General features: G+C 45.6%; 1 protein-coding gene across 1 annotated transcript; it reads right to left on the bottom strand.

The window, feature by feature from the left end:
• Window positions 1–352: 352 nt before the first annotated feature.
• On the bottom strand, window positions 353–1,518 carry LOC120703370. The gene is made up of 2 exons (XM_039987415.1): window positions 851–1,518; window positions 353–771 (listed from the first exon to the last, which is right to left on the bottom strand). Exons 1-2 carry the CDS (start codon window positions 1,501–1,503, stop codon window positions 561–563), a joined length of 864 nt encoding a protein of 287 aa, XP_039843349.1. The 5' UTR covers window positions 1,504–1,518; the 3' UTR covers window positions 353–560.
• Window positions 1,519–24,061: the final 22,543 nt, after the last annotated feature.

Below are 24,061 nucleotides of genomic sequence, written 5' to 3'. Positions count from 1 at the left end.
GTGAAAAAACTATGGATGCAGGGATGTAGAAAACCATATAAATAATTTTGGTTAGCAGCGTGATCTAGAATTATCCATGAATTTCGATCATCTTATGTTTTTTAAAATTACTAGCCCGTGCACAACCATAAATTGATAGGCACAGCTAGTGAATTTGGTTACCGCGAACGTACGGACCCGGGTGCTAATTACCAACTAGACCTAGAAGGGAAAACCTCCTCAACTCAACGTAGGGGTAGATCATACATATATAATTATATAATAATGAGAGAGAGCCGCACAAAACGACAAACATGCATGGTGTTTAGCATAGGAAGCCTTCCTTGTCAACAGGTTACAAAATCATCAATTAAGAATGACGTGTATAATTGATTGGCCATCAGTTTGCATTACTATTCACAAGAAAAAAGTTATGGTATTAGGTAAGCAAAGCAATGTCGACTAAAAATACTGGCAGAATTATGTAGGGAAGAATGACGGCAAGCAAGCAAATATGCCAATAAGCAGAGCTTCAGCCAGATCACTCCGGCACGCCACCATATGGCGCCCAACCAGCTCGTTCAGCCCTCCGCTCGGGGCGCAGAAGCACAGCACGCGCTGCAGCCACCGCGCTGGTTGCTCCTCGCCGCCGTCGGCGTGTGGCTAATGCGCTCCTCTTGAGGCTGCAGACTCCTCACCACCTCCCCCGGCACCGGGAACCACTTGCTCTGCACCATTCTTGACATGCATGGCATCCTTCTCATGAAGAACCTGCATATTTCCGCCATCACCCTGCAAAAAAAAAGAAGTATTTGATTATGATCTTGTGCTGCCTCGCATCGCAATTGCAATTGCATATCACACCACGTACTCCCCAATGTAGATGACCCCGGCGAAGGCGACGCAGGCGATGATGATGACGTAGATGCAGGAGGAGAAGAAGCGCGTGGTGCCGGCGATGTAGGCGCCGATGAGGCTGATGAGGTCGATGAAGGTGGTGAGCATGAGCGCCACCACCTTGGCCTCCGTGTGGTAGAACCGCTCGCTCATCAGCAGCACCATGATCACCAGCGACGTCACGAACGCCGTCGCGTTCATGTAGTAGAAGATCATGTACCGCGACCGGTGCCTGTCGTGGAGCACCGGGTTGCCGGCGTCGTCGCCGTCCTGCCAGAACCCGCCGGGCGGGTTCAGGCCGGCCTGGTAGGTCACCGACGCCGCCACGGTGGCCAGCACCATCAGCCACCCGCGCATCTCCTTGAACCACTTCTTCCGCTGCGCCTCCGGGTTGTCGTCGTCGTTCTTGTGCTCCAGGAGGAGGAAGCCCTGGAACCCCATGCCCATCTCCTGCGTGGTGGCACCGCGGGCTCGCCCATCGCCCTGGCTCTGCAACGGTGCGATGAGCACGGGGATGCCACGCTGCCCGGTGGCCACCAGGGTCGTCGTGTCGCCCGGCGCGACGTCGGCGACGCTGATGGCTCGACCTTGCTGTGCTTCGTCGACGACATTAATCGGACAAGACATTCTTGGGGCGTTAGGTTTAGCACACGTGTTAAGACAAGTAAGATCGGACATGCCGTATATATACATAGATATACGCTTTGTTTGTGAGCATAGTCTCCATTGCAAGCAAGCAAAGCTTTTACGCATCAATATTCTATATCTTTAGTAAACAAGACAAAAGTGTGAAATGGGATACATTTGCATTACTACAGTTAGAAGGAAGGAATGGGAGAATCTCATACTTGTCACTTCTCAGATTGAAGAATGGAATTTCTACTTTTCATTATAATTTTGCGGTAAAACAGACATGAAAAATAATAAATTCCGATCAAGTATTGTCAATAGAATTATGGATCTGTTAGAACACTTTTAATTTGTAATCAAAATGTTGGAGAGCCATTGATCATCTGCCGCGCCTCGCTAGCTTATATTTACCACCCAGAAAGTCTTATCAGTGGCGTCCAAAATCTGGTGTGGACTGAGCAAAAGGAACTTGTAAAAGCGATTCATTCATCACTATACTTCGTTCCGTACGAGATTACCAGAAAAAAAAGTGGAAGGATAATCAGACAGTAATTTGATTGGTTACTCTAATGGGCTACCCTTCAAGGAAAGAACAAAACTGATACTCCTTATCTGTGTAGAGGAAAAGAAAGAAGCAATCACCGAGCTGACGTGATGGGGCTAGTGGCGCTGGTGCCGCGTCGGCTCCGGCTCCACCGCTCCAGGTAATGCTGTTGACACTGATGTGCCAGCTGCGACGGTCGACAGGTCGTCAACTCGGTCGCCTCCCTGCCCCCTTCGCTTTGGTTCTTTTGACTGCTCGTGCCATCCACATGATACCTGCGCCCGTCGCCCAAGTATTTCTATGCAAGATGACGCTGGCTTTTGTTGACCGAGGAACCATCCTGCACTACCGGAATTCTCTAATTCGCCGTGTGCCCTAAGCACACGGCGAAGCCTAGTAGGCACACGGCGAAGACTTCGCCGTCAGTGGCCGACGGCGAATCCCCGACGGCAGCGCTAGGCACGGCAGAGGCCTAGTTTGCCGTGTGCCATCTGTCGCACACACGGCAAACACATTCTCCGTGTGTATCCAAGGGCACACGGCAAAAAAAAGGCCAGACGGAGGACTTCGCCGTGTGCCAGAAAGCAGGCACACGGTGAAATTTCCCACTTTGCCGTGTGCCCTTGGCTTTGGCACACGGCAAAGTATTTAGGTTCGCCGTGTGCCCCTGGCTTTGGCACACGACGAACTTGGTGTTCAGGGCTGGCCAAATGGTCACTTTGCCGTGTGCCTAGTCCCTGGCACACGACAAAGTGACCAAACAAATCCTTTTTTTTTTGTTTTTCACGTAAAAAGGACCCCATATCACAACATATATATCACAACCATTACATATCATAACAAATGTCACAGACATTATATATCACAACTAGCCACAAATAACATCAAACACATACAGAAGTCCAATGCAAAATCCTGCAAGTTCACAAAATATCCAGAAGTTCACAAATACATATCCGGAAGTTCACAAGTCCATAAATATTGAAATAAACAAGTTTATGGCTGTGGTGGGTCGTCGAACAGTGGGGCGCTGCCGAACTGAGGCGGGAACAACTGCTGTGGGAGCGTCGGTGAGATGTCCGGCGACAATTCTGGCGTATTCGATGCCGCCGATAGATTCTGCAAAAAAAGTAAGACAATAAATTGCATGTGAGACAAAAACCAAGTTCTCAAGTTATAATTCATGAGAGGAGATATGCTACACTCGTTTACTGAAATGCATTGGGACAGACAGAACAGAAGTTCAAACTTTGATTGAAATACCTGATTTCGAATTCCTATGATAACCATCTTGTAATTCGAGCTTGAAACTTCAGTTTCGAATTTGATTTGCATAACTAGATCGACCAAATTACCGCAAACGAATCCATGAACCTCTTCTATAAAGAAACCTTCGCCAATGACTTTATTTACAAATCAATTTCAACATTTCTATATGTAGTTTGGGATAGTTTAGCCAGTAACTTTTTTCAAAATGGAACCTACTTTAAATTTTCTACGAACTCGGATATCCAAATGAAAACTCCAAATTGAAATTTAGACACACTAGCGCTATTGCAAACGCTTTCCATTTTGCTTACTTATTTTGCCAATAAATAGAGCACTAAAGGATCAGATGTAGGTCCCCTAAATCATTAAGTGAGTAATGTAAGTCACAATCTCTAAGTCTAAAGTTCTCTAAGTGTCTAATACTTAAAAAAAAGGGTTTTCAAGATACTCACCGGAGGAGTAGGAGGAGGATGAGCCACAGGGAATTGCATGGCTGGGATGGGATTACCCATTTGGACAGAAAGACTTTGAATGTAGTTGTACATCTGGGCCATCTCGGCCGCCTGCTTCTGCTCGTTCTCTTGTCGTATCCTCCTCTCTTCGGCCAGTGCCGCCTCGTACGGAGCCTGTTGCGCTTGCATTCGGTGCTACAATAGTTCATGACAATGTTACAATGCAAAGCAAATATATGTACAAAACGAATGAACTATGAATAAATAAGAAATAACATGAAGTTCCTGCACTTGGAGCTGCGACGCGGACAGCCGTGGGCGTATGGCCGGGCTATTGGCCGTGCTCCTCGCTCGAATCTGGGAGAGGGTGGGAGTGCTGGCCGTGTCTACAAGGCCATCGCCAATGTAGTAGCGCCCATGTTTCTTGCCTCCTCCAACCCTCATAATGACTTCTCCATCAAAGGGCGGGAGCTCGGATCCCAGTCTGGCCCATGGACCTGTCTTCCCATCTCTGTGTACACCTGGATACGACTGTGGACGGACGGGTTGTTGTACGCCGAGGGCGGGTCGTCAGGGTTGTAGGTGACGTTGGATGTCGCCTTGCCCTTGCGGGCCAGAGCCCATCCCACGAACGGGTTGCACTCCTGGCCTTCATGTGAGGACGACTGCGAAAAAGGAAGAAGTTGATTACAAATTATGCTGAATTGAATGTTACATTAGAGAAATGAGTCTGACCGGTGGCACCCAGAAAACCCCCAAAAACTTGGATTCAAACGATGAATCTCAACAAAACGACCACGAAAATCGATGAAACTTGGGGGATTGCTTCGCTCCTACCCCGTGAACATATCCCCAAAAGATCTCGGCCTAAAGATCAACGAATCTTGAGAATTATAGGGGACATCAAAAGGGATTGGGGCTTTCTCAAATACTCGAAAACTTCAATTCTGAAGAGCTCATGATTCCAGAGGGATTGGCACGAAGCTAGAAGCACATGAATCACTCCAAAGAGCCCTACGAACCGTCGCAATCAAGTGCATCAAAACCAAAACGAAAATCCATCACAAAAAGCACAAGAGGGACGGGATTGGATTGATTCAAAAGCCCAGAGGGCACAAGGAGGATGGGGCCTCCTTTCCCAATCAAATCCAATACAAACTCTCACAAATCCATGGACTAATTCTACTCTAAAGAGAAGAACGGAGGGAGTGGAACACAGGGGCGGCGGCCTGGAGAACAGAAGTGTCCACAAACAGATTACAAAAGCCGCACTTGACCTAACACAAGTGAAGGGGTATTTATACCCGCGGGACTGGTCAGACCGCTACGCTAGACCGGTCAGACCGGTGACAGGGACCGGTCAGACCGGTTGGCCTGCAGCACCCCCTGTACACGATCTCATCCGACGGCCGAGATTCTTTCTTCGAAACGAAGTCTTCTCCGCGATGCCGCCATCTTGATGAAGATCCAGTCCGTGGTTTTGGAGGGTCCGCGAAACCCGGGTAGGTGGCCGGTTTTGAGAAAACCGCAAAAACCTCACACACGGGAAGATTCCCGCCTCCGCGCCGTGGCCCTAGACGCCGTTCCCGCCTCGGCCTTCTGACGGCCCTAGACGCCGCCCGACGCCCGTCACCTCCTCGCTCGCAGCGAGGCCCTAGACGCCGTCGACGCCCGTCACCTCCGTCAATCCCGAGACCGACGCCCGTCACCTCCACGACTTGACGTCTTCAACCGCCATCCGCCTCCTTGGTTTTGTGGCGCAAACCAAGAAACCCGATTTCCGTCACCGCTTGCGCCCTCGATCCAGGAGTGGACGCCACAGCTTCCGCCCGGTCCGAGCTCCGGTCCCGGCTGCCCTTTACCGCCGTCCACCGCACGGTCCATCGGCCACAGCACCTCCACGGCAGCTCCCCGTCGACACTCGACGCCCGTGTACTTGCAATCCAAGGACCAAGCGCACGATCACACCGCACGGTTGACAATTCACTCATCACAAGCAGGATAGAGTACTCTCGTTCCTCAATCTCCCCCTTGATGAGTGCATTGTCAATACACCACAAACGAACCAAGAGAAGTGAAACCAAAGAAGAACAAAGAAGAACGAAAGAGAAGAACTCAAGCAAGTGACGAAAAGCTCAGAAAGGCAAGACCAGTCACTTACTCAAGCAAAGATCGATTCCCTAAGACAAGGGCAAAAGCTCGACGCAATCGATCAAAAGCCACAACATGACTCCTCAAAGACAGAGGTAACGCTCGACGCAGTCATGCAAGAAGCAGAGGGAAAACGAGGAAAACCAGGAGCCAAAACCAAAGCAGAAACTCCACAAGCAAAGTTTTTTCCTCTCACATATGTGCAACTCTCCCAAAATGATGCACTCTCAAAGCCCTGTGCACAACAAGTCTTTCAAAAATCAAACAAGTCTCCCCCTTGTTCGATCACTTCTCTCAAAATTCTCCCCCTTGTTGGCACATGCACACATCAAGGCTAAAAAGACCTAAAGCCCCCCCTGAAGCTGAAACTCCCCCTGAACAGATGCTATGCAATGAATGCGATGCAGGAGGTGTAAGTGAAAGCATTCAGGGATACAAAGATATGAGCAATATCTAGTCACAAGCACGTGTGCATCTATAAACTAGACCTGCATCTAGCTCAACAGGGTATATCAAATCAGCCTAGAGCTAGGCAAGTTCAGTTTAGGATAAATAAAAGCATCACCCATGATCTAGCACTAACAAGTAGGGAATGGAAAGCAGTGCTACTCAAACTCATACAGATGAGCCAAACCAGCCAAAACATGTTGCGAACATTCATTTTTCAATCAAATTTATATCAAGCAATTCTTAATGCTAGGGGTTGAAAGGTTGTCATGCTTTACTTAGCAACGAGGCCAAGCCTATGCCAATAGACAATCAGAAGCTTAAAGCACTCGTTTCAGTCATGCACAGCCTTGCCCGGGTTCTCACATGTGCAAAGTGAGCCATCCCGAAAGCTCGATCAGTGCGACAAGCAATCCCACCTGGATCTTTTCAATCCATTTCAAGAATAGTTCAAGCAATTTTATCAGATTTAGATCATTTCAAGTGTGAATTGCTGAACAGAAGGCTATACTAGCATGAATAAGATAGCAAAGCACATCAACACGCCCTAACATGCTAGTAGCCAAGACAGGGTGATCATGTTTTCAGATTTTCAAATCAAAATAGCTTAACTCAGATGATGTCATATACACAATGGAGCAAGCTATACATGATCAAGGTTATCAACTCACACTAGCAGGCACTAGAAGATTATAGCAATGTATTCAAGAATGCTAGTGCAAGTGAGACAATGCAAAATGCAAACATGTACAATGCATATGCACAATGCAACTACCAAACCTAGAAAACAAAGAGAAGCAAAACAAAGACCTACCAAGCTAACCAAAACAAAAGTCAGCGATCAAAAGGGGTAGCAAACCCCAAGCTCCCCTCGCAAGCGAGCAAAAGTGTCCTGCTCAAGCGGTTTGGTGAGAATATCTGCAGTTTGCCTCTCTGAAGGGACATGGATCAGGTCTATGTGTCCTCTCTCATGGTTATCTTGCAGGAAATGGAATCGGATGTCTATATGCTTGGTTCTGGAGTGTAGGACAGGGTTCTTTGCAATGCTAATGGCTGACATATTGTCTACAAAGATGGGAACCCTACCGAAACTCAAGCCATAATCCTGCAAGATTTGTTTCATCCAAAGTATCTGGGAGCAGCAGCTAGCAGCGGCAACATACTCAGCTTCTGTTCAAGAAAGCGTTACGCTAGCCTATTTGCGAGAGGACCAAGACACCAAAGATGTACCGAGAAATTGACAAGTGCCGGATGTCGACTTGCGATCCAACCGACACCCACCGAAATCGGCATCAGAAAAGCCCACCAAAACCAGAGAAGAATCCGCAGAATACCAAAGACCAAATTCAGGGGTGAATTTCAGATAACTGAAGATGCGTTTCACCACCTGCCTGTGGGAGGTGCGCGGCGAAGCCTGATACCGCGCGCAGAGGCAGACGCCGAACTGGATGTCCGGTCGCGTCGCCGTCAGGTACAGGAGGGAGCCGATCATGCTCCTGTACTCCTTCTGGTCCACCGCCTCGCCGTCCAAGTCCTCATCAAGCGCCGTCGATGTGCTGATCGGAGTCGGCTGAGGAGACAGGTCGCTCATGTCGAACTTCTGTAGCAAGTCTCTAGTGTACTTGACTTGATGGACAAAAGTGCCCTGAGGAGTTTGCTTGATCTGCAGCCCGAGGAAGAACTGCAGCTCACCCATCATGCTCATCTCGAACTCCCTGGACATCTGCTTAGAAAACATAGAGACAAGAGCGTGAGAAGAGCCACCAAAAATAATATCATCCACGTATATCTGAACCAAAAGAAAGTCATTGCCAGACCGCATGAGGAACAAAGTTTTATCAACACATCCCATTTTAAAGCCCTGAGCCAGCAAAAAAGTTTTCAATCTATCATACCAAGCTCTGGGTGCCTGTTTCAAACCGTAAAGAGCTTTCTGAAGTTTATAAACACGGTTTGGAAACTTGGGATTTTCAAAACCAGGGGGTTACTTCACATAAACCTCTTCTTCGATAAAACCATTCAAGAAGGCAGATTTAACATCCATTTGGAAAACCTTAAAACCCTTGGAAGCAGCAAATGCAAGAAAGATTCGAATAGCTTCCAAACGAGCAACATGGGCAAAAGTTTCCTCAAAATTAATACCCTCTTTTTGGCAAAACCCCTGGGCAACAAGACGAGCCTTGTTTCTAACAACCAAACCATCCTCACCCTGCTTGTTTTTGAAGACCCACTTCGTTCCGATGGGATTACAAGCAGGTGGAGGCTCGACTAAAACTCAAACTTGGTTTCTTTCAAAATTTTCAAGTTCCTCATGCATGGCATTGACCCAATTAGAATCAGAAAGAGCGTGTCCAATATCTTTGGGCTCAAAAGAGGCAACAAACGCTGAATGAGCAAAGCCAGCGATACTTGTTACCTTGGACCTGGTGACTCGCTCATTGAGATCACCTAGCATCTGTTGAGGTGGATGGCGACGCTGAATGTGTCGCGGTGCTTCCCGTGTCGAAGTCACCTCCTCCTCAACCAAAGCTGGTGCCTCCTCAGGTGCAACTGGTGTAGTCTGAGTCACCTCCTCGAACAGCCCCAGGGAAGTAGACGTAGTCGGGTCGGGGCCGTCGTCATCGTCCGAACTCGTAGCAGAGATAGTTGGGTCCACAGCATGCGTGGTAGCCTCAGCCTCGCCATCTGCAGCTTCTTCCTCCTCATCTTCAAAGATGGAGGTGCCGAGCTCATCATCTCCTGCAACTTCAAAGACAGAAGATGGAGGTGCCGAGCTCATCATCTCCTGCAACTTCAATGCTCTCACCCGGCTCCTGTGTGAAGTTCTCGTACTCACGCCGGTGAGTCTCGAACAGTCTGGCCTTCACCTGAGGTGCACCCTCGTGGTAGTTCTCAAGGCACGTCCAAATTTTGTGGGCTTCCTGAAAACTCTGGACGTGTGAGAACTCCGTATGAGAAATGCCAGTGAACAAGGCATTGACGGCCTTGGTGATAGCCTCGTGCTGGGTCACCTAAAGAGGCGTGGTCTGAACAGCAAGTACCTCGTAAAGCTGGTTCTTGGTAATCTCCCAGACCTCGGCTCCCTTGCTCTGCAGGAAGGCTCTCATGCGAACCTTCCAGTAGGCATAATCCTCACCGGAAAACACCGGGATCTTACCAAGACTCGCCATGGTCGCCGAGTGGTTTTCGAACCGGTTAAGCTACTGAAAACCTCAACCAAGCTCTGATACCAATTGAAGGACCGAAGCCAGCGACCAGAGGGGGGTGAATGGGAGCCGATCAAAATTTCTTCGAAATTCGAATCGTCGGCCTATATCCCAAAATCACCCAATCCCTCAAGTGTTCTGACCAAAGTTTGGAGTAGCTATTGAAGAGCTAAACCAACACAAAAGGCCTCGAACCACCGAACGAAAACACGAAGCGAATCGGAAGCAAAGTGGGAAAACTGCAGGACTGACCTGCCAGGACCGGTCTGACTGGTGTGATGGACCGGTCTGACCGGTCGTGTCTGTTCAAAAATGAGCAGACCGGTCTGACCAGTCTGGCCTACCGGTCTGATCGGTGGCACCCAGAAAACCCCCGAAAACTTGGATTCAAACGATGAATCTCAACAAAACGACCACGAAAATCGATGAAACTTGGGGGATTGCTTCGCCCCTACCCCGTGAACATATCCCCAAAAGATCTCGGCCTAAAGATCAACGAATCTTGAGAATTATGGGGGAGATCAAAAGGGATTGGGGTTTTCTCAAATACTCAAAAACTTCAATTCTGAAGAGCTCATGATTCCAGAGGGATTGGCACGAAGCTAGAAGCACAGGAATCACTCCAAAGAGCCCTACGAACCGTCGCAATCAAGTGCATCAAAACCAAAACGAAAATCCATCACAAAAAGCACAAGAGGGACGGGATTGGATTGATTCAAAAGCCCAGAGGGCACAAGGAGGATGGGGCCTCCTTTCCCAATCAAATCCAATACAAATTCTCACAAATCCAAGGACTAATTCTACTCTAAAGAGAAGAATGGAGGGAGTGGAACACAGGGGCGGCGGCCTGGAGAACAGAAGTGTCCACGAACAGATTACAAAAGCCGCACTTGACCTAACACAAGTGAAGGGGTATTTATACCCGCGGGACCGGTCAGACCGGTACGCTGGACCGGTCAGACCAGTTGGTTAGACCGGTCAGACCGGTGACAGGGACCGGTCAGACCGGTTAGCCTGCAGCACCCCCTGTACACGATCTCATCCGACGGCCGAGATTCTTTCTTCGAAACAAAGTCTTCTCCGCGATGCCGCCGTCTTGATGAAGATCCAGTCCGCGGTTTTGGAGGGTCCGCGAAACCCGGGTAGGTGGCCGGTTTTGAGAAAACCGCCAAAACCTCACGCGCGGGAAGATTCCCGCCTCCGCGCCGTGGCCCTAGACGCCGTTCCCGCCTCGGCCTTCTGATGGCCCTAGACGCCGCCCGACGCCCGTCACCTCCTCGCCCGCAGCGAGGCCCTAGACGCCGTCGACGCCCGTCGCCTCCGTCAATCCCGAGACCGACGCCCGTCACCTCCACGACTTGGCGTCTTCAACCGCCATCCGCCTCCTTGGTTTTGTGGCGCAAACAAAGAAACCCGCTTTCCGTCGCCGCTTGCGCCCTCGATCCAGGAGTGGACGCCACAGCTGCCGCCCGGTCCGAGCTCCGGTCTCGGCTGCCCTTCACCGCCGTCCACCACACGGTCCATCGACCACAGCACCTCCACGGCAGCTCCCTGTCGACACTCGACGCCCGTGTACCTGCAATCCAAGGACCAAGCGCACGATCACACCGCACGGTTGACAATTCACTCATCACAAGCAGGATAGAGTACTCTCGTTCCTCACACTTTTCTGGATGGATCGCTGGCTGCATGGCCAGTCTTTGCTTGACCTGGCGCCTTGCTTATGCAATGCTGTTGGCACCCGCACCAAACAGCAACAAACGGTCGCTGAGGCTCTACACGACGATCAATGGATCAGGGATATCTCAGGGGCACTCACTGTGCAGGTTCTTCTGGAATACCTCCAAACCTGGGACCGTGTAAGGAAGATCCAACTCCTTGAGGATCAGCTGGATAGGATTTGTTGGAGATGGACCTCGGATAGGACTTTTTCCACCTCATCGGCTTACTCGGCATTCTTCATTGGACAGCACTCGGTGGAGGGGGCCAAGCTGCTTCGGAGGACCCGGGCCCCAGCCAAATGTAAATTTTTCATATGGCTTGTCCTTCACGACAGATGTTGAACCGCTGCTCGGCGCAAAAGACACGGCCTACAAGACGATGATGCTTGCGCGCTTTGCGCCCAATCTTCTGAAACTGTTGATCACCTGATGCTGGTATGTCCCTTCTCTCGGGAAGTATGGTTTCAGGTCTTGCGCCGGCCTGGGCAAGAGAGGGTGCTGCAACAAGTGCAATCTGATTTTTTCTTGGGCTGGTGGTCTCATGCACGAAAGCTGATTCCGAAACCTCGGCGACGTGGCTTTGACTCTTTAGTTGTTCTCACTTGTTGGATCCTGTGGAAGGAAAGGAATGACAGAACCTTCGATCGCCGTGTTCGAACGGTCCAGGAAGTCGTGGTCCGGGTCTACGATGAGATCACAGCTTGGTCCCAGGCGGGTTTAGGCAATTAGAAGTGTTTGTAACATCGCTTGTAACTTTACCCGGTCGCGAAATCATGGCTGTGTAATAGGGTAGAGAGATTTTAGGACCGGTTTCCATCTCCGGACACTGGTCCTTTTGTAACGAACTTCCTCTTTCCTCTTAATGAAAAATGTGGCCAGGCATGGTCGCGAAAAACCGAGCTGACGTTCAGACGTTCTACGACAGATGGTTTTTATGCATTGCGTGTGCTGTGTGCATGGAACAGCTTCCATCACATGTTCCGCGGTGGAGTTGGAGGAATTGCGTCGCCGTTTGGCACTTCGGTAGCTTTTCCTAAACATGTAACTTCGTTTGCTTTTGAATCAATATACTAGAAAACATAATACTATATATATATGAATCTCTATTATTCGAGATGAATGCACTCATATTGTTCCTACTTATTAAGGTCCAAAATTAACGTTAAGAAATATATTAATTGATGGCAAATGTTTAAATTATTTTACCGCATTCGACCCAAATATCTTCTATTTGCCTAAGGATACACATGCATGTTTCCGACACACAAAAAATAGGGAAAGAATGGCTCCTAGATCTTACTGAGAATTGGAGTGCAGGCAGCTTTGGCTTTTCACACGAATCATTCATGCATGTATTATGAGGAAACCAGAATCTTGTCTCTAATACTACTACAAAAACGATTTGTAGGAACTCCCCTTTTTTTTCAAGGCTGGACCAAAATTTTACCCATTGCTACAAATAAAGTGGGGTTACTATAACATTCGACCCGCCGCTAGAAAAGCATTTTTAGGGGCGAGTCACCCCCTCAGCCGCCCCCCTAAAAATGAGCACCATTTTTAGGGACGGGTGATGGCATCACCCGTCCTTAAAAAGAGCATTTCTAGGCGCAGGTGACGCCATCACCTACCTCTACAAATGGTGGCATTTCTATAGGCAGGTGATGGCCTTATCCGTTTCTAAAAATGCATTTTTAGGGGCGGGTGAGGCATGACACCATACAAATGATTCCACGTAAAAAAAATTATAACTTTTCATATGATCTCAGATGAAGTCAAATTTTGTATCAAAATTGTAGAGAATGACGAGATCTAAAACTTTGTAGTTGATAACTTTTTCATTTAAGGTCATTTAATGGTCCAAAAAATTATTATAATTTCTCTAATAGCTATAATTATATAGTACCTCATATAACTCAAGTCATACTTTGAGATTTCCGCAATCTTAACATTCATATATACTGAAATATACTTTGTATTTTTTTATAGTTCACAATAACCATAGCGTAGAAGTTTCACTTTCTTTTGATTTGTTTTGCTATATGTAAATAATTAAATGAATTTTTAGATAAAATAAAAAAATATTTTTAGGGAAAGTTGATGGCATCACCTGCCCCTACAAATCAATTTTCAAGTTAATATAAAAGAATAGCATACCACATAGAGTTACATGTAACTGTGTAGTGTGATGGTAAGAAAAGTACGCGCGAGATTTGAGGTAGGCGGTTCGAATCCTAGGTGATGGTAACTGGTTGGCTACAATATTTTTATTTCTTTTTATTTTTCTATTTTCAATTTTTTGGACTTTTTTTTAATTTTGGACATGGCATTGTAGGAACGGGCAATAGCATGACCCGCCTCTAGAAATCGATTTTTAGAGGCGGGTCACGCCATGACCCTCCTCTAAAAAGCATTTTTAGGGGCGGACGCGTTACCCGCCCTTAGTATTTTTAGCTGCGAGAACTAGGGCGGGTACCGCACCCGCCCCTAAAAATGCATTTTTACCCACCCCTAAAAATCTTTTTTGCAGTAGTGTAATTTAGGGTTGCTCAACTGTTGTTCATTCCTGCAGCTCAATGGTAAGTTAAAGAAAGCAGCAGAAAAAATATATCCTCACCATTTTTGTCTTCATTATTATTATGTCCTGAATTTGCCCCTAACTAGAATGATTTTAGCCACAATAATCTAAAAGCAAATTCAGCACAGCAAAGGACCAAGTGGCAGTCTTTTAGAATGAGCATACAAAAACATCAGTTATATAGACGGAGTCTTGAAGGAAAAAAAAACATTACAACTGCCGATGATTTGGTGTAATTAGCTTCTTTTTCACGTTGTAGTAGGTAAATTGGTAATGCTATGACAAGTGTGTTATTGTAGATAAAAGTAAGTTTTTGTTCACTCTTTCGTCAGCGCAAGCATATATAGGCAGCTGCGTGTACAATTCATGTGAATCTAGACTGTAGATCAGCAGATCCAGGCTTCTGCGCGTAAACAAGGAATACATGACATTACTATAAAATAATTCATAGAAACGCCTCGATTTTTTTCAGGAGCGGGTCAAAAAGGTAACCCGATCCTAAAAAGAGAGTGGGGGCTACTGTAGCAACAGCCCTCCCCTTGAAATGCATTTGTAAGGGCTGGTGATGCCATCATCTGCCCCTAAAAATCTCGCCCATTTTCAGAGTCGGGTGAGGGGGTGACCCGCCCCTGAAAATACCATTTATAGGGGCGGGTCACCCTCACACCCGGCAGGTCACCCCCTCACCCAAACCTGAAAATGGGCGAGATTTTCAGGGGCGGGTGATGCACCCGCCCCAACAAATAGTTTGTATTTTTTTATGAAAACCTTTTGAAATCATAAAATATAGCACACCATATTAAAAAAAGGTGAAACTTGCACCCTAAGATATGACAAGCATATTTCAGTGTATATAATGATTAAGGGTGTGGAAATCTCAAAGTATGGCTTGAGTTGTATGAGGTGCTAGTGTAGAAGATCCATACATTGATGTTTCCACACTCTTAACCTAAATACTTACTTAAATATGCTTGTCATATTTTCCCCCTGTTATATAGGTTACAATAATTTTAGGGTACAAGTTTCACCTTTTTTTCATGTGCTTTGCTACTTTTAATAATTTAAATAACTTTTAGAATAAAAATAAAAATTATTATTAGGGGCGGGTGACCCCACGCCTCCGAAAATGAATTTGTAGGGGCGGATAGAAATAGGTTTCCAGTGGGGGGGTGCCCCTAGAAACCGGTTTCTATATATTTCGCCGAGCACCCCGTGTGCGCCCATTGCTCACACCCTCCACTCGCACACGCGCGCCCACATGACGCCAGATCCGCTAGTGAATAAGCTAGTGAATAAGATTATTTACAATTAGTTAGTGAATTCGCTAGTGAATAAGATATTTAGAATTTGTTATTTTTGTGAAGTTTGCTATTTTGTATGAATTAGCTAGTGAATAAGATTAATTAGAATTTGTGATTTGAATGAAATTTGTTGTTTTTGTATGAATTAGCTAGTGAATAAGATTATTTAGAATTTATTATTTAAATGAAGTTATTATTTTGTATGAATTAGCTAGTGAGTAAGATTATTTAGAATTTGAATGAAATTTGTTATTTTGTATGGATTAGATAGTGAGTAAGATTATTTAGAATTTTGTTATTTGTATAAAATCTGCATAACATTTTCATGAAATTGTTCGTGAATAGGCATATGGATAGTTGTCGCTTTGGTCGAGGTAGTGGCAGTCGTGGTAGGGGGGCATCAGGATTTCTCCTTGCCTGAGACTCACCCTCCTAGCATCACTTTCAGCAGAGTCAACAGGACTAGACCGACTCGATATTCTCAAGCGAACATACTTGCTCCAGTAATAGTGTTGACGGTCTATATATATATATATATATATATATATATATATATATACACACACACACACGTACCCCTTCATGAGTTGATTTACAAAAGATTTCCTAATACAAAATCTAAATCTACTCGGACTGTACAGACTGGAGCGGTCTGACCGGTCGGCCTCGGTGAATGCCAAATTTGGCTATCAACACTATGCTGTTAGAAGCGTATCTACATTTTGTGTGGCTGTGCTACTAGACATGGTTGTTGACACGTTTGAATAAAGCCTTACAATCTAGATACATTTTTAGACTGGTGTTGACACATTTACTAAACCGCTTCTATCTTTCTATCTAGATACGTTATCGATGGCGTTGACACGTTTTAGGATAGCGCTGCCTGACTTCGAACTCAGAACCTCTAGTATTACAGGCCCGTGGCATACCAGCTGAGATACAACATGCCTTGCTTGATTTATTTTATACTATAAAATATCCTTTTTGTCCAACAAGGTAACAATAAAATCTAATCATCCGAGCTAGTCTTCCTCCTCTATCGTCATTGTCTCATTGAGGGCACATGCCCTCAATGTCGTCGTACTCGACCACCCTGAAGCAGCAGCAGTTGCAGCTGAAGCACCGGCTCGTCCGGGTTTTGGCCTGCTTGCTTCTCTCCATCTGCTTCTCCTCCTCCATTCGCGCCCTACGCATGGCCGCCTCAAATCTCTTCATCGTGTGCGCTGTCACCGGTAGCCACCCCCTTTTGGCCAGAAAGTATATCGGCGGCACGAAGAGCACCATGAAGCACAGGTCCGTCAGCATCCTAGCACATGGGCACAGCAAATGTCCGGGAACGAATGATCATTCTCAGCAAAACGTGATGTAGCCAGGATACACAGTCGTAGCACGTGCGTACGTACGTACCTGGTGATGTACACGACGTAGGCGAAGAGGAAGCTGGTGAGCCCGATGATCACTACTACAGAAACGCTAATTTGTCCCGGTTGGGAAACCCTTGTTATCCCGGTTTCCCAACCGGGAACGCCAGATTGGGACAAAAGAGGGGTCCATTTGTCCCGGGTCTGGCAACCGGGACAAAAGGCTACATTTTGTCCCGATTAGTAACACCAATCGAGACAAAAGGTGCTGCCAGCGCCACCTGGCTGGCGCACCCTTTTGTCCCCAAAAGGTGCTGCCAGCCGTGCTGCCAGCGCCACGTGGCTCCTTTTTTTTTTCCTATTTTCCTTTTCTCAATTATTTTTCTATTTCAATTATACTTTTGCATTTCAATTAAACTTATGTATCGAAATTCAGTGTGTATGATCTCCACTAATATATATATATAGTTATAATATTTGTCCTAGATAGTTTTCATATATAAATTAATTCACTTATATATATATATATATATATATATATATATATATATATATATATGTATACACATATCTATACATGTGAATTCCTTTACGTATGAAAATGTCTAGGACCAATATTATATAAATATATACCCATATATATTATTGGAGTGCTTATATATATAATACATACATACTCATAAATAGAAATTTAATACATACACACACATATATATTTACATAGGTATATTCGTTCTTAATTACATATATACGCGTATATTATCATATTTGTTGCGATTGTCAATATTAGATAGTCCATCATAGTAGAATTCGCATTTTGGATCGAGGACTTGCTCAACAATAAATCTGGACAATTGTTCTTGAATCGTCATAATCTTTTCCTCCGGTATGAGTTTATCGCGCATCTCCTCGACCTATGGAAAAAGGGGATAATTAATTTCGATTAATTAAAATACGAGTTCAAATATTAATAAGTTTTTTACTTACTTCCTCCTCCCAATCTGTTCAGGCCCTTGGAGGACCTACCAGACCATGGATGTTCTCGCATACATAGTATGCGCATAAATTAGTGCCTTGTTTCTGCCTCACACACTTTAAGAGAGAAGAAATTATCAGGTATTTACATGAATATATAATAAAACTAATGAATCGTGCAACGAATCATCCAAGTGCGTACCGCAAAATCTATCTTGATCTTCAATTCCTTGTCAAATTTGCCTGAATGATTTTTAGCGAATTGTTTCCAAATCCTGTGCATGATTAGAACAATTATAGTCAAGTAACAAAGTGATTCAAATTATCGGTCATCGACGGAGTAGTGGTAGAATTATTTTTTCATCATGTTAAGAAGATTTTCGTATTGTTCTGGATTTCTCCTCAATGAGTCCATAACCACGAGTAGGCTCTTCTCGGGAATTATGACAATTAGGACCCTAGTGTTCACTGTAAGATTATACGGAGGCAGTTCTTGGTAGTTAAGGTTTAAACAATTCGATTACAGAATAGAAAGAGTTAGACGAAAGGAATCACTCACGCAAAGTTGTAAGGAAACAATATCATTTGCTTGTTGTGATGAACGCTTATGTATTTGAACAAGTTTTGGTATAGCTCATCGGAAGTGTCGCGTAGAATCCTCTAATGACAAGTAATTGGGTCGATGAAGCCGAGGTGAGAGTATCCCTTTCTCATGCAAGTTTGTATCTCCATTCTACATGATACAGAATAAATTAAGGGATCAGTATGTTGAGATCATGCAAAACAATACGTAAGGAGAGTAAAATACTTACAGAACCCACAAGCCGACCATAGAGATGTCGAGGTCCTCCTGATGGAATAATTGGTAAATTTCTTCCCAGTTTATCCATATAATGGCCTCCCCCGTAAAAAATCGTCATCTTTAATCTTTGCGCCCTGCATGAAGATGCAACCGGCCATTGCACGCATATATTGCTGGTGCAGCTTATACATTTGCGTTGGAAGCACGGACACTACTTCGAGGGGTACAAGAGATTTACCCAGCTCATACGTCCATTTGACGACCACATCGGCCTTTGGAATATCTTCTCCCCTGCAATCTGAGCCGCCGTCAGGTTTGATTCTTTAAAAAATGTAACAAAGTCTTGTTATTGCGTCGTCTGTCCCACTACGAGAGGCTCTATTAATTGTTTCTTTTGGGCTCCGAGCTGTGGAATGTCGGACGACGACGACTTTAATTGTCTCTTCTTTTTCTCAGTAGTTTTGATAATTGTGCGTTCGTAGTCTGAAGGGGGATCTCTCGAAATAAATTTTCTCTTATTTGATCCGCACATTCCCTTAAAAAATTTCAAATCTATCGGATTTATCACTTTCTCGGGCTCCGGCTTCGGCTTCGGCTTGAAGTGCTCTTTAACTCTTTCTTCAGTTATCCGATCGCATTCTTCAAGGCTCATGTCCCAGGGTTTAATCAGAGCCTCCTTGGTTTTATTCTCCTTTCCTTCTTCTTTGGAGGCTCCTTAGCCGGTGCAGCTACCTTCTTTGCCAGCAGCGGAGGGGGTGACCATGGAGGCGACGGTGACGCTTGACTGTTCATCGGCGCATGAGATGATGATGATGGAGAATGTGCCGGTGAACCTTGCCGAGGCAGTGCTGCCCTTGGGGAGTTTTGCAGAGATGCCGGCCTTGGAGAGGCATGCTGAGATGCCGGTCTTAGTGTTTGATCAACCGACTTTAGGACAATGTAGCACTTATCCCATAGGATGTAGCCATGAATGGCTTCTGCTAGTGTCCTCTCCCCATCGCCTCCAGCAATATCAAGCTCCAGCGTCTCCCAACCCTGGCACACCTGCTCCAGGCCAACTCTTGTGTATCCTGGCGGAATTTGCTGCCCGTGGTACATGTCGCCTGGTTGGGTTGGCATGGCGGTACCGTACGCAACAGTGAGCATTAAGTTCTTAATGGCAGTCTGCAGGTCACAAGGTGTCCGCTGGGTGATCTCATCCACTGGAAATCGCTGCGGGGCCGTCGCTTCAACTGCGGCCTGGATCCCCGTTGGCTCGACGACGGCGACGTCTGTGGAAGCGCAGCTGCTTTTCCGCTGAGACAGATGATCGGCTGCGACATTAGGCTCTGGAGGCACCATTTGCGCTTGCTGTTGCTAGCTCATTGCTATGGCCACTTGGTGTTGAACCTCTTCCTCCAGTCTTCGATCGTGTGACATGAGCCGTTCCTCTAGCCTTCGCAAGTGCTCCCGCTCATCATTCTTTCTTCTTTGCCGGCTTCTATATGATTCAATATAATCCCTGAACCCATACTTCCACGGAACCCCGCCTTTGCCTCTTGTGTGGCCCGGATGCTATGGATTCCCAAGGGCGTAAGTCAGCTCGTCCCTCTCTCTATCCGGCTGGAATGTTCCCTCGACCGCTGCTTGTATGGCCTCCTGTAGTCTCTGGGCTGCTCGCTTGATGTTTGGCCCATAGATGCAGTCACCAGTCAATGGGTCCAAACTTCCCCCGTGACCATAAAACCAGGTCCTTAACCTTTCAGGCCAGTTCATGGTCGCAGGTTGGATGCCTCTGTCAAGCAGATCCCGCTCTATCTTCTCCCATTTGGGTATTGCAAGCTTGTAGCCTCCTTGGCCTAGAATGTGATGGCACACTTTCTTCGAGGCGTTGTCTTTGGCCTTCTGCACCTTCTGAAGCCCAAGCTCTGAAGACTTGTATTCCACAAATGCATCCCAGTGACCCCTGAGCTTTTCGAGCTCGCCGGTAAATACAGGTGTGGTCCCGATCTTGATATATTTCTTCGTCAAAATTTTCTTGAATGATTGCAGCTGTTCGGTCATCTTACTCAGGGTCTAGCGCTTGCATATCTCTTCGGATTCAGCTGGAACCGTGAAGTTTTTCTTAAGCTCCCGCCAGCACCATTCTTTTTCTCTTTCGGGTACCGCATCCCGTTCCTCGCTTGGATTCGAAGCTTTCCAGAGCCTGAAGCTGATCGGGATGTGGTCCCTGACAATACATATGGATTGTCTTATGAATTTTTTGGCGGCAGCTTCTGGAGCGATCGGTTCGCCATCTGGACCAACTTCCATTATAATGAACCGCCCTTCCAGTTTTTTTTTGTCGGGCCTCGCTTCATCTTTTTCTGCTGCAACGATGATCCAGACGGCTATAAAAAGCATTTATAGTATTCATATAGATTCAGATGAAAATATGACTTTCACTACAAATAAGTATAGTTGTGATATGTACATTAGCACTTTGTTCACCAGCAGCGTCATCCTGAATAGATGGTAGCTCAATTCCATCAGCGGACATATTCAAATATATGTCGGTATTGCTGCCATCATCAGCTTGTTCAGGGACATCTCCTTGACCTTCGGCAGTCATATTCAACAGGAACTATTCGTCTTCCGCGTCTGTGTGTCGCGGGTCCATCGTAACTAAAATATGAATACAAATAAAACCCTTAAAAAATTCTCTAAATAATTCACATCAATATTGACTAAGTAATTCCAAGTATGTCATTAAGTAATTCAATAAAATATTCACTAAGTAATTTCCATATTATGACTATACTGAATAGATCTAGTCACAAGGAGTCCTTATTTTCCCCGATCGAGAAGGAGACTATGTTTGGATCGGACTTCGTTTAGCTGGACGTTTCTTTGGATCATCGTACGTTTAGATAGACGAGTATTGGATGGGACGACAATGTTTACATAGATGAGGATTGGATCGGCGTATGTTTAGATGGACGAGGATCAAATCGGCGTACGTTTAGCTGGACGAGGATTGGATTGGCGTACGTACACACATACACACATATACATACACATATACATACACATTCATATATTTACAAATTAAATATAATTTCACTATACATTAACTCATTAAACAAATTAACACCTAATTTACATCAAATTAAATACCATAATTTACAATTTAAGAAATTCACACAAAAAAATTAACACATTAAACAAATTAAATTTACTAAAATTCATTATCAACTAATTTCATACTACATCAAATTAAATACCCTAATTTACCATTTACAAATTAACACATTCAACAAACTTCATATCCTCAAATTTGTAAATTAACACATTAAACAAATTAACACCTAATTTACATCAAATTATGGTTTTTAATTTGCACAAAATTCACTAAAATTTGGTCATAAATCACTAAAATTTGAGCCTAATTCACAAAAAATGTAGGGTTTGCGGGCGGGGTGGCGGCGGCCCACAGCCGACGTGCTCACGTACGGCGGCGAGGTTGCGGCGGCGCACAGGCGCGGCGACGGCTGGGCTCGGCGGCGGCGCTCAGGCGAGGCGGAGGTCGGGGACGATGAGGCCGCGCAGCACGTTGATCCTCTTGGCGCAGCGCTCGGGGAGGCGGTCCTCTGGGAGGGGAAGTCCTCTGGGTGGCACTCGGGGAGGACGACGGCGGCGTACTGGGCGGGGAAGTCCTCCGGGCGGCGCTCGGGGAGGACGACGGCGGCGCATTGGGCGGGGATGTCCTCCGAGCGATGGTCGGGGCCACGATGCGGCGGCGGTCTCGGGGTCTTGGCGGGGCTCCGCGGGGTCGCGGGGCGGCGGTGCGGAGCTCTCGGTCGGGGCGGCGCGGAGCTCGGGACGACGGCGGCGAGGAGGATCGACGACGCAGAAGTGGCTAAGTGTTGAAAAAAGGGGCGAGGGGAAGAAATATATGGGGGAGGGGGGCTTTTGTCCTGGGTGGAACCACGACCCGGGACAGAAGAACCTTTTGTCCCGGGTGGTAGCTTCACCCGGGACAAAAGCCCCCCCTTTTGTCCCGGGTGAATCCACCACCCGGGACAAAAGGGCCTTTTATCCCGGGTCGTGGCTCCACCCGGGACAAAAGGTATTTTTGGGCGGGCCGGGAAAATTCCCAGCCCGCGGCCCACCTTTAGTCCCGGGTGGATCTATCACCCGGGACAAAAGGGGTCCGTTTTCCCTCATTCCCGCCAAATCTTATGTTTGTTTTTGTTTCTTTTTACTTCTCTTTTAAAATAGGATTTCATTTGTTAATTCAGTTAATAAATTTTGATTCCAAAAATTATGGAACAAAATTTCTTATCTCTATATAAACTTGATACACGCAACAAAAATAATTAATTTTCATTCAAGTGATTGGGTCAACGAAATATCTAACTTTTTTGAAATCATATTTGTTATTTTGACCATGCAAAAATATATTAGGTGAACAAATTTTTTCAAACTGTTGCTTTTCGACAGAAAGTGGATTCTATCACGATATTAACGTTTAAAAAGTGAATTTTACATAAAATTAAGTAATTTCATGATATTAATGAGTAGTGTGTGAGTTTGAGAGATTGTGTGTGTTAGTGAGATTGTGTGTGTTAGTGAGAGAGTATAGTGTGTTAATGTGAATGTAATTTCATGAAATAAATAAAATTAGTTCAGTAATCCATTATTGAATGAAAATTATAATTCAGTCTGGTAATTAAGTGAAAAATATAAAAAATGATATATATAACACATAAAATATAATTGTACAGTACATATATAACAAAAGTATTCGAATTGCGATTACGTTTTTATACAATAATATAAAATGATTCAAGTACATAAAGGATTAGCGGTAACAGACTTTCTCTTCATAAATGTCCCTTGATTATGATCACGGAGCAAGTATGGAGCATCATCATTGGCTAGCAGGATGCATGGATCAGCATTTACTTCGAAAGGTGAAATGGCAACAAAATTATTATATTCTTCTGACAAGTCTGTCTTGTCCTCCACTCCAATGATGTTTCTCTTTTCTGATAGAACTATGTGTCGCTTAGGCTCATCCTTTTGCTTGTTTATCCCCTTCTTTGGCTTGCTGGACATGTCCTTAATGTAGAAAATCTGAGCGACATCCTGGGCTAGGACAAATGACTCGTCTCTATACCCAAGATTGTTGAGATCAACTATTGTTATCCCATACTCATCTTTTGTTACCCCTCCTCCAGATAGCTTAACCCTTTGGCAACGAAATAGAGGCACCTTGAAATTGGGACCGTAATCCTGCTCCCATATCTCTTCAATGTAGCCGTAATATGTGTCCTTTTTTCCATTTTTGTCCGTGGCATCCATACAAACACTGTTGTTTTGGTTGGTACTCTTTTTATCTTGGGCTATCGTATAAAATGTGTTTCCATTTATCTCGTACCCTTGGTATGTTAAGATATTCCAAGATAGTCCCCTAGCCAATAAGAACAATTGTTCACTTCTATCCATGTTATGTATTAGATGCTTCCGCAACCAGCTGCAGAAAGTGTTCATGTGCTCACGTGCAATCCATGCCTCAGACTGTTCCGAAAAATTGGAGAGCAGAATTTTTTTATGTTCCTCGATATATGGGTCAACCAAGGATGATTGTTGAAGAACCATATAATGCGCTTTCTTGAATGAGAAATCATCTGTTCAGACATAAGATTTCTTTCCTAATGTACCCTTTCCAGTTAGTCTCCCATCATATCACGATTTAGGGACTCCAATCGGTTTAAGGTCATCAATAAA

Source organism: Panicum virgatum, chromosome 4K, assembly GCF_016808335.1.
Source record: "Panicum virgatum strain AP13 chromosome 4K, P.virgatum_v5, whole genome shotgun sequence".
Classification (NCBI taxonomy): Eukaryota; Viridiplantae; Streptophyta; class Magnoliopsida; order Poales; family Poaceae; genus Panicum; species Panicum virgatum.
The sequence above is the reverse complement of the archived record's forward strand: the minus strand, read 5'-3'. Positions and strand labels throughout refer to the sequence as shown.

What these genes read in the sequence shown, in the direction of transcription:
- LOC120703370 (XM_039987415.1), bottom strand. Translation starts at nt 1,503, where the DNA reads ATGTCTTGTCCGATTAATGTCGTCGACGAAGCACAGCAAGGTCGAGCC. An exon ending in GGGGTCATCTACATTGGGGA is followed by an intron (nt 772 to 850) that starts GTACGTGGTGTG and finishes TTTTTTTTGCAG; the next exon opens with GGTGATGGCGGAAATATGCA.